At 43.4% G+C, this 11,554-nt stretch overlaps 2 protein-coding genes across 2 annotated transcripts; both read right to left on the bottom strand.

Annotated features, from left to right (window-relative positions):
• Positions 1–1,032: 1,032 nt before the first annotated feature.
• On the bottom strand, positions 1,033–4,404 carry LOC119057853 (olfactory receptor 13). Its single transcript, XM_053663026.1, has 2 exons — positions 4,379–4,404; positions 1,033–1,969 (listed from the first exon to the last, which is right to left on the bottom strand). Exon 2 carries the CDS (start codon positions 1,963–1,965, stop codon positions 1,033–1,035), a length of 933 nt encoding a protein of 310 aa, XP_053519001.1. The 5' UTR covers positions 1,966–1,969; positions 4,379–4,404.
• Positions 4,405–10,624: 6,220 nt separating this feature from the next.
• On the bottom strand, positions 10,625–11,554 carry LOC119038927 (olfactory receptor 2A2). Its single transcript, XM_037131498.2, has one exon. The coding sequence runs from the start codon at positions 11,552–11,554 to the stop codon at positions 10,625–10,627; it is 930 nt and encodes a 309-aa protein (XP_036987393.2).

The following is an 11,554-nucleotide window of genomic DNA, read 5'->3' as shown; positions in this document are numbered from 1 at the left end:
AGGTTTAATTTAGCAAACAATTTAAGGAAAGTTTTGAAAAAGTCTCAATGCAACCTTTCCCACTACTTCTTAACTGTGTTCTACCATTTCATAATTGTGTTAGAGATTTGTGTTACATGGTTATTAAACTCACCTCACATCTCTTCCTTGAAAGAGCAAATTATTACTGATAATTTATAGTCTTGTCTCATTGATCTAACAGTCATCACAGCAATTACACAGTCTGCTCTTATTTGTGAGAATCTTCTAAGTTTTGGTCATTTCCCATAGGAGACAAGTGAACAAACCAATGAGAGAAAATGGGCATTCTCCCAAGGACTCTCAGCTACATCCATTCTGCCTTCCTCCTCTCCTCTCTGCCACCCCGGATCTCCACCTACACTGCAAAGGCAAGAAATACTACAGTGGCAGAGAAAGTTCCAATGTGTCTGTGTTTCAGCCTGACATCCTTCAGGGTTCTCTCCTTGTTGTTAGTTCCATCAGAGTTACACCCTTAATCTTCTTTCCCTTGAAGTCCTGGCTCATGCTTTTCGTAATTTAATTTCTTGGTGCCTCACAAAACATCACTGTCATAAAGATATGCAGGAAAACAACCAAATATTTTAAATTTAGACCAATTCTTGAAGATAACCATTGCCAAATTTAAAATATTTCAATAACTACTATGTAATCAGTCTCAATTCCTATATTTTAAATATTCTGCAAATACCTTGGTTTATTCAATAAAATTTTGTCTATAAATCCTGATTATGGAATATATAAATTTATTTCATCTTATTCAGAATATCCTTCATGACCATATTACGAGTGCATGCACCAAGCAGAGAGCTGGAAGAGGGGCTCATTTCCTTGTGCAGCATCCTTGTAGAGAGCGACTAAAATGGGCTTTCTCAGGAGCTACTCACAGGAGAAGTTCAAGAACATGCAAAGGATGCCCTAGGCCTAGAGCATGTCTCTGCATTCCTGTACACATATTGGGTAAGGTAACACACTGGGTCTATTGCACTCAGTTATTCTTTATCAGTGAGGCTCTCATGACAAGACTGTCCTTTTCAGCCTCCTTCTCAGAGCAGCGTTGACATCTCTGTTCCTCAGACTGTAGATCAGGGGATTCAGCATGGGATTGAAAAGGCTGTGAAACAGGAGAAGGTATTTATTCCGCTCCTGGGGGTCCCCATGTTGAGGTCCAACATACATGATAATGGCTGTGCCATAAAAGAGCCCCACCACACAAAGATGGGAGGAGCAGGTGGAGAAAGCTTTCCAGCGCCCCTCTGCTGACTGGATCTTCAGGATGGCACATAGAATGTGACCATAGGAGACCACAATTGTGGACACTGGTCCCACCAGCACCAACACACCCGAAACCATAATCACAACCTCGTTAAGGTGTGTATCTGCACAGGCGAGTTTGAGAAGAGCTAGAATTTCACAGAAAAAGTGATTCACTTTCTGGGGACCACAGAAGGGCAACAGTAACAGTAACACCATGTCTACTAGGGTCAGGAGGACTCCTATAGTCCAGGAAGTCAGTGCCAGGGTGATGCAGACTCTCCAGCTCATGATGGTAGAATACCGAAGGGGCAGGCAGATGGCCACATACCTGTCGAAGGACATCACTACCAGAAGAAAACATTCAGTGAGAGAAAAAGTCAAGAAGAGAAAGGTCTGGGTCATGCAGCCAGCAAAGGAGATGGGCTGGGTTGGGCTCAGGAGGTTGACCAGCATCTGGGGCACCGTGTTGCAGGCATAGGCTATGTCCACAGTGGCCAGGTGGGAGAGGAAGAAGTACATGGGGGTGTGCAGTCGGGAGTCCAGTGAGATGAGCCCCAGGATGACCCCATTGCCCAGCAGGGTGAAGGCATAGAACACAGAGAAGACCCCAAACAGGAGTATCCGCATCCTTGGGCTGAGTGGGAATCCCACTAGGAGGAACTCTGTGACAGAGGTCTGGTTGCCCCCCATTGTCCTGGGAAGGAAGAAGGGAGAGAGCTCAGCATGTCTGAGTTCCTGAGGGACATGTTTAACATGGTAGACCTGCGTGTATCATCGTTTCTTCCCTCAGAAAACATCTTCAGTGACACTTCTGTCCTGTTCATCAGTTACTAAGTAAGTACTATCTATGCATGGCAAATGACACAGAAGTAATTTTTTCTCCCTGATAAATTAAATTCCCGTGTCTTATTACACTGTTCAGTGAATCTTACCTTTATTTCCAAACTTCCACTACAGTTCCTAACACATTAACATGCCTACTGCCTCCCTATCGGTGAACACTTTGCTCAGTGAGCAGGACTGCTTTGGGGGCCTGCCTGGCAGGAGTTCCAACCCCCAGTGCACACACGGACACCGTCAGGATGGGGCTGTGGGCCTGCATCTGCACCCACACACGAGGGTGGGAAGGAGGATGAGGAGCCTGTGGGAGATCCTATCAGGGGATCTCACATTTTTGTGCCTTCATTAGATGACTTATTGGTCAGCCTTGTAATTTTTACTGAAAGCATCATCTTGAATCAAGTTGAGAGCATGGAAGGCAGACTGCCACCACTTTAGCTGGATTTGAGAGAACTTTCTCTTTTGACTTTTGTACCCACAGATATTCTACTCTGATCATGCTATTTCATGATCAGATATTACCCATCAAACACTTATCCCTATATGAATATTCATGCTCTATGCCTGTATGTGTGGATATATTTTATGTATATATTTGCACACATATACACATACATGCACTTGAATCCTTCAGTGCACATGTGTATATCATGTGAATATCATGTGCATATAGGCACATCTTATGTGAATATAATCCTTATTATATTCTTAACCCTATAATGAACATTTATATTCTATGCCTGTATGTGGAGAATGTATATATTATGTATATAGTTACATACACACATATGCACACACATGCATTTGAATCTTTACTATGTGGAAGACTAGTTGCTACTTTCTGTATTATTTTCTACTCCTTCACTACTAAAATGCTGCTTGAATGGTTTCTTGATGGGTCATGGTCTGGGATTTAAAACTACTGATCAATATCCAAGGCAAGAGCTAAAGCTCTAACTATATACTCACATCCTTAGGACCTTTAACATACTTTACAGCTTAACTCTAACAGAAAAATATTATTCATCATGAATCTTTACTTTCCGTGGTTTATCAATGTTTAGGAAAAGACTTTGTCCCAGGGTGGGTATTTTGAGGTTTGACTTGTGACAATTAAACCACTGCTTCTGTTTCCTTGTCTGTCTGACTCCATACCCTTCTTCTATCCAGCATCCATCTGAATTTCACTAAAATAAGGATTGCAAAAAAAAAAAAAAACCAAACTCATAAATGCAGTCCTATACCAATTCTCCATTCAAATTTCCTTATAAGTTAACATTTGTAAAGTTTGATAAACAAAAGTGCGAAGGTTTCACCCTACTTCAAAGGAAGAATCAGAATTCGCAACAGAAACACTGGGGGATGATTTTGTCTTAGTCCAAGAAATAACATCATAACGGTTGGAATCACCTTCGTGAAGAAAGCTGGCTGTTTTAGTAGGACCGAGCTGTATGTCAGTGAATGATTTAACTCAGAGATTTAGATTCCCATGTTATGGGAGAAGTTGAGCAAGAAAAATGCTGAGGTCTCTTCCAACTATAGGATTCATTAGTCCTAAAGGTACAGAAAAGTGTTAGCCATTTTCATTTCAGCTTTGTTGCCACATTTGGGGAGAAAGAAGATAGCTATGCTAATTCTAAAATATCTTATGATGAAGGTCACAATAAACTAAAGAAGGACCAGGGAGTATCATCTCATCAAGCTCCTAGCTGCTGCAAGTAACTAAAACACAACACTAAAATCCACAGATATTTAATAAACATATTCAATGTTCATCCATATGTCTTGGCTGAAGACATACAAGACAATTCATATCTGCTGTTGTATGGAACGTGCCTGGAGTGACAAGTCTCTTAACAGGACTCAAAAGATGATAATTCTCATATTCAAATAAGTCGCCAAGTAGCTTTTCACTTTGAAAAATAAAACCTTCATGACACTCTTCCATCGCAAACTCCTTTTCTGGTTAAATTGGTCCATTATTTCATGGAAACATGATTTAATTTCATGGCACAATGGAAAGACTTTCAAGAAAATCTCTCAAACACCTAGTGTATCTTATCATTTAAAGAAGAAATTTTACACTAAATGATCAACCTTAGGTGTCTCTAAACGAGGTGATGTCTGAAATTGTCCCATTAGCTTTGTCTACAGATAGCAGCCTCTGGCACTGACAATGACAATCCTGTTCCACTGAGATTCTTCATCACAGCCTGTCTGAATTTGAATAGTGAACAAAGACTGGACAACATAAGAAACTTACCACAGACTCACAGCTAAAATTGAGAAGACCAGCTGAATGTGACTGGGGTTGAGCCAAAACACAGCAAGAAAGAGAAAAGCATCGGATTTAGTGTTGAAATGGGCATCTCATAAGCATCTCGTAGGAGAAAAGGTGCCTGACAAGAAGAGATGATTTATTCTCTGCTCCACTCTACCATCTCTCAATATGCTTCTGAGTGTTTGGTGTAGGGAGGGATAAAGACCCACCAGGGACACTGCCATTAACTCCCTTCCAGAGGAAAGGGGGCTCTCAAGGGACTAATCTCTGGTGTTCTCCACAGGGACACCTGTAACAAGACACTGGCTACGATGGTTCCTTCACTGACTGTGGGGTGCATGTTCATACATTTTGAAGCTCTAGAATGATTTCTGGGACTCCTTCACACATTACAATGACCACACCTTGCATTCACTTTGTCTCAAGAACTCAATTTCCCCACCAACTAACCCTCCAAATATAGTAGGTGGTACACCTAGGGCAGCGGGGGCCCATAGGTTTTTTCCAACCTGTAGTCTTGGCCGAGTTTTATGTCACACCTGACCACAACATGTGTCCTTTGTATTTTCTCTCTTTGAATCAGATGGGAATCCAACAGGGAGCAGAAATAGTGCTGGTGTTGTACAACAGTAGACAGACTTCCATACAACAGAAGGGTTACAAAGATACTGGAGAAATACAAGAGTAAACACAGAGCTTTGGGATAAACAAGTAGAACTACATAAAGCTGCGCTCTCTAGGGTTCAAGGACATAGAGCAGAGGCTGGGTTATTAGAATCTAGGTCAGTGGAGTCCGGATTCAGACTTGACCCTATGAGGAGATGGGGTGCCCCAGTGGCACTGGGGCCCCAGCATGGAATGATGAGCCTGGCTCTGGGAAGCTCAGTAACTAAGGCTGGGCAGGGGGCCTTCACTGCCACTGCCAAGAGCTGTTGGGCAAGGCTGACAAGAGCAGTGGGCAGACAGGAAGGAACAAGGTCCTTTTCCCCGCTCCAGGCTCCCAGTCTGCTTTACAGCTCCCTACCTACACAACACAAGGAACTGGAAGCCACTAAAAGAAGTAATCTGCCCTGGCTGGTGTGGCTCAGTAGGTTGGAGTGTCAGCCTATAAATGGAAAGTTTGGGCGTTTTCTTCCTGGTCAGGGCCTATACAGACCTGGGTTGTGGGTTTGTTCCCAGTTGGCAAACACACAGGAGGCAAGCAATGGATGTTTCTCACATTTATGTTTCTCTGCCTCTCTCCCTCCCATCCCCCTCTCTTAAAAAAATGATAAGCATGTCCTTGGGTGAGGATTAAAAAAGAAAAATCATCAGTCCAAATGTCCCAGTTTGGTTAAGAAAAGTTTTCAGCTGGATACCAGATGCAGGGCTCTCAAGTTTATCAAAAAAAAAAACAACCTCCACATCACTTATACTGAGAGCTCATTAAGTTGGGACAGACACAAGAATTACTTAAAAAACACTAATGAAAAGGTGAGGTTTAGTTGTGATGCGCAAATATGTTTGCTGAATCCTTACCTTGAAACAAATGTGTTAGCTACTCACAGGCAGCACTGTGAGCCACAGGCCTTCCCTCTGAGGTCCAGTCTACACCACACTGACAGCACAGACCCAGAGGAGAAGGTGTGGTGCTCGCTAACTGTGGACGACCTGAGGGTAAGAGGGCTTGGCAGTGACAGTGACTCAGCAAAAGTTGGACATTGGCTACTCACTGGTACATGCACTCATCCAACAAACTGATGATGGGACATTCTTCCTGGACTGGTTAGGATGGCTGGATGAGACGTTGTGTGTTGAATGCTATCGATGTGTAGTGCACAGCACTGGGTGAGGGATGGAGAAATACGGTAGCTGTTCTCATAAGAGCCCATCTGATCTTCATATTCAGTGAGCTCTGCTGCCCACAGGAGCCCAACAAGAGTTGGGTGGCTTTTCAAAATGATCTTTTATGCTACAGTATTTAAAATTAAGACAGAGATGAAATATGAGAGTTTTCTTACATCTTACAAACATAAACACGTGAATTTACTTCTATGTTTTTATTTTCACGTATATTTCAGCATAGTTGGTGTACAAACTAGTACTGGTTGGATTATTTTAGGTGTAAACATAGTGATCTGACATCTCCAAACCTTCCTAAAACATGAACCACCATTTTTTTAAACTTTTTTATTGATTATGCCATTACATTTGCTCTATTACCCCCCTCCATTCCCCTCCACCCTGCATACCCCTCCCCATTTCCCCCTTTAGTTCATGAACACGTGTCTCAAATTCTTTAGATTCTGTATTTCCCCTACTATTCTTACCCTCCCCCCTATTTTCTATCTACTGTCTATACTACTTATTTTCTGTACCTTCTCCCCCCTTCTCCTCCTCCCACTCCCCTATTGCTAACCCTCCATGAGATCTTCAATTCTATGGTTCTGCTCCTGATCTAGCTGTCCTCTTAGTTTGCTTTTGTTTTAGGTGTGGTTGTTACTAACTGTGAGTTTGCTGTCCTTTCACTGTTCATCTTTTTTATCTTCTTTTTCTTAGGTAAGTCCCTTTAACATTTCATATAATAAGGGCTTGGTGATGATGAACTCCTTGAATTTGATCTTATCTGAGAAGCACTTTATCTGTCCTTCCATTCTAAATGAAAACTTTGCTGGGTAGAGCAATCTTGGTTGTAGGTCTTTGGTTTTCATGACTTGGAATACCTCTTTCCAGCCCCTTCTTACCTGTAAGGTCTCTTTTGAGAAATCAGCTGACAGTCTGATGGGAACTCCTTTGTAGGTGACTGTCCCCTTAGCTCTTGCTGCTTCTAGGATTCTCTCCTTCATTTTAATCTTGGCTAATGTAATGAGGATGTGCCTTGGTGTGTTCCTTCTTGGGTCCAACTTCTTTGGGACTCTCTGAGCTTCCTGGATTTCCTGGAAGTCTATTTCCTTTGCCAGATTGGGGAAATTCTCCTTTGTTATTTGTTCAAATAAGCTTTCCACTGGTGGCTGTGCCTTTCCCCCTTCTGGTACCCCTATAATTCGGATGTTGGAATGTTTAAAGATGTCCTGGAGGTTCCTAAGCTTCTCCTCATTTTTCTGAATTCTTATTTCTTCATTCTTTTCCGTTTGATCATTTTTTTCTTCCTTCTGGTCCATTCCCTTGATTTGAGTCCCAATTTTCTTTCCAATACTATTGGTTTCCTTTGTATTACCATTCATTTCAATTAGTTTAACTTCCATATGTTTCTCTAATTTGTGACTAAAATCAACCAGTTCTGTAAGGATCCTGATAACCAGTGTTTTGAACTGTGCATCTGAGAGTTTTGCTATTTCTTCATTGCTTAGATGTATAGGCTGTGAGGCTTTGAGATCTTCTAGAGCCATTTTTGGTCTGTTTGTGCTCATTAAGTATGAGTAGCGGAGCCTTAAACTCCCAGGTCGCTGGATTATGACGCTGTACGTGGGGGCGGAGTTAGAGCGGGGAAATGGCGGCACCCTCCCCTGCTGCTTGCTGCTGGGGCTGCTGGCTCTCGTCCAATCGCCCACTCCCTTGCTTGTCTATCCACACATGAATGCACGAATGCACGACCACAGTCAACCCACAGCCCTGATTCCTCGCTGTTTCCCAGAGATTGCTTGCTGAGTTGCCCACCAGGTCCAACCCTGTGCCTGGATTCCGCAATCCTGAGTCCGTCTGACCGAGTTTTCCTGTGCTACCCTGCTCTGCCAGCTGCTGGTTTCACCCCTTTTACCAGTCAGGCTGAAGAATTTGTTGTTATCAAACTTCCGAAAAGTTCAATTTTCTGTGTTCTGGCAGTGTTTTCTGTTGCTATTATTAAGTTGTCTCTAAACTTGGTTGTGTGAGGAAGCACGGCGTTTCCACCTATGCCTCCATTGGCAGAAGTCCCAAAACTACATTATTGTATGTTGTAAATTTTGCTATTTACTGCATATATGTACCATAATTGCAGTTACAGAAAACCTGCAATTATTGGTTCACATTTTCCCTTTAAATCTTATAGTAACTCTTTCCTCTATATCTGTAAAATTTATACAGTCTCCATTTTAATGACTGTATAAATAGCTCACTGAGTGAAAATGGAATAATTGATCACTTTATCATTTTGTTAAATATGACTTTAAAACTTTCAATTTAAAGATAATTTCAGTGGGCAAAAAGTGAAGGGCACACACTTATTATTCTCATCATGTCTGTTCACTCTCAGTGTGAGATACAGAAAGACTCTGGAAGCGAGTGGCCACCCTCACGTTAAAGTGGATTAAAAGTAGTTTATGTTAAACACTCAGAGGCCACCTAGGTGTGTGGGACGCATCCCTGACCATTGTGTTTGACAAGTAGAAGGAATAAGTAAAAGTCAATTTGCCAACAAGGAAAAAGAGCCAGCCACACTCTACTAGTCACCTACAGCCTCTGGTAAAATGTCCTGTGTCAGAATAAATAGTCTCATGAGGAAAATGACACAGACCTGGACTAACCAGGGTGAATTTGCTAGTGAAAGGCACTGGAGAACATGTAAACAGTCTGTGCATCTACATCATTCACAGGTCAACACTCAAAATTTCCTGGGGACCATACACAGCCCAAATTGTTTCTCTGAAACCAATGCCCAGTTCTACCGTTTGTTAGCTACTGGCTCAGTAGTTTGCCCCCAAGGTTGTAAACAGTGACAAAGGCTTCTACACCAAGGAGGTAAAATAAGACAAGGCAACCTACTTAGCACCTGCATTTGGACCCAACAACCCCACAAGAAAAAGCACCTGAAGGTCAGCCAAGGTCCTGCCTTCTGGGAGCTCCTAGAAGTGGAAGCTGCAGACCCTCTTCTTACTGCTTGACTGAAAATAGGGCAGAATTGGCAGAAAACGTTTAGTCTTTAATGGGCTCGACCCAGTTGGCAGCCCTGGGGTCTCACTGGAGGGTGGGCTATGACATGCAGTGTCTGCCCCCTGCCACCAGGAAGGAGACAGAAACTCTATTCTCCTGCTTCTGCTCTTGCCCCCACAGGACACAAAGCCACAGAGCACTGCTCTGAGATGATGTCAGTCATTACAGAACCCAAATACTCTGTGCTGTTTGGGTTTTGTGCTTCCCAGCACTGCCCTGGTCCCCAAACCTGGTCCACGTGAACCCAAGAGGAAGCAGGATCAGTGTGACAATGAGTAAGCTCCTGGGATTAACCTCGATATTTAGGCTTCTTCCCTCTGTTATTTGGGTCCATGAGTTGCAGCAGAGGTGGCATGAAAGTCCCCAGATAAACCCATCAGAGTCCAAGTGACAACTCAAGGTGTTGATGTGTTGTAGACAGTTGGTTATGGAGGCTGCAGGAGGTGGCCTGGGAACCCCAAAGTATGGTCAAGGTGTCCCCATACGGTTTATTAGAACCTGGCCGAGGGAGGGTTTTCCAGGGCACAAAACATTGGAGGTACCCTCTAATCTCTACCCTCAAGTGGAGAGATTCAGGGTCCAAGCCCTTCCTGGGAGGGGAGGAAAGGACCCTCTCCAAGGTGGCTTCCCTCAAAGCTTCATGCCTCTTCTGGGACTGGGAGAGGATCTGCTACCTAACACTGTCATATATATTTGTACTCTGCTGTACTCTCATACTCAATGTAATGGAGTCAAAATGTTAATTTGGAAATCTCACATCAATAAAGCATGCAGCTTACATCTATCATTCCTTACTGTGTGACTCCAGAATTTCTGGGATCATGACCTGAACTTGGGAAAACTGAGCAGTTAATCAAGTTTTGGGAACATGTCCACCTGTGCTCTAACTCCACATTTCCACAACAATAAGAAACACATTGGGAAACACGAAAAATGGCTCCTGAGGATACGAAAAGCCAGGTGCGTGCTGGGCAAACCATAAATATTGGCACCTATTTTTTCCCTTTTTGTTTGAAGGTAGGGGTAGAATCTCATAGGGCATTACTTTTACTGTGCTGTTTCCAACTACCACAAGCTGATAAGAAGTCAAATATCTAAGTACATGAGCCAGAAATACAATTTTCTCACATTTAATTTCTTCTCCGTGCAATATTCGTGGCTTGAAAATGAGAATCACTTAAAAAAAAAAAAGACTAAAAATTCTAATAATTTAGTTGTCCCATTTCAACTTCAACAGCTGTGTTCTTCTCTGGTACTTTATCCTATTTTCAGAGCTAGAAGCTGAACAATTCCTATTTGTATATGAAACTTCTACTTGGGAGAACCGTCTGAGTTTTCCCTTCACCTGGACCTCACCTGCAGCACCCTACACAAGGCGTCCTTCACCTGAGCATTCTTCAGGCTGTAGATGAGGGGGTTCAGCATGGGGTTAAAGAGACTATGAAACAGGGACAGAAGTTTCTCCTTCTCCTCTCGTTGACTAGAGTCAGGGACCATATAAACCACCATGGCTATGCCAAAGAAGAGCCCGACCACACAGAGGTGGGAGGAGCAGGTGGAGAAGGCCTTCCTGCGGCCCTCCCCAGACTGGATCTTCAGGATGGCCCAGAGGATGTGGGTGTAGGAGACCAGCACCAGGCAGAGAGGCCCAACCAAAACCAAGACACAGTCAGCAAAGATTATCATTTTGTTGAGCCAGGTGTCACCACAGGCCAGCTTAAGGACAGACAAGAGCTCACAGAAGAGATGATTTACGTCCCGAGACCTGCAGAATGGCAGCCTTAGAAGGAGAAGCACATGTATCAGAGACAGGACAAATCCACATGACCAGGATGTGGTGGCCAGGACTATGCATACAGTCCAGCTCATGATGACAGTGTACTGAAGGGGGTGGCAGATGGCCACATACCGATCATAGGACATTGCCACCAATATCAGACACTCTATGTGAGCAAATGCTAGATACAGAAATGTCTGCATGATGCATGGGACAAAGGAGATGGCTCTATTATGGGTCACTAAGTTTGCCAGCATCTGGGGGACATTGTTGGAAGCATAGGAGATGTCAATGATGGCCAGGTGGGAGAGGAAGAAGTACATGGGGGTGTGTAATCTCTGGTCCAGACAGATGAGCACAAAGATCATGCCATTTGCCAACAGACTGAAGGTGTAGATCAGGGAGAAGACCCAGAAGAGGAGAACTTCTGTCTCTGCGCTGAGCTGGAATCCCAGCAGCACGAACTCTGTGGCCCATGACCAGTTCCCCTTCAT

Source organism: Artibeus jamaicensis, unplaced genomic scaffold, assembly GCF_021234435.1.
Source record: "Artibeus jamaicensis isolate MK-2021 breed Jamaican fruit bat unplaced genomic scaffold, CSHL_Jam_final contig_1044, whole genome shotgun sequence".
Taxonomy (NCBI): Eukaryota; Metazoa; Chordata; class Mammalia; order Chiroptera; family Phyllostomidae; genus Artibeus; species Artibeus jamaicensis.
Note: the sequence above shows the minus strand (reverse complement) of the source record. Positions and strands in the feature narration are given on the sequence as shown.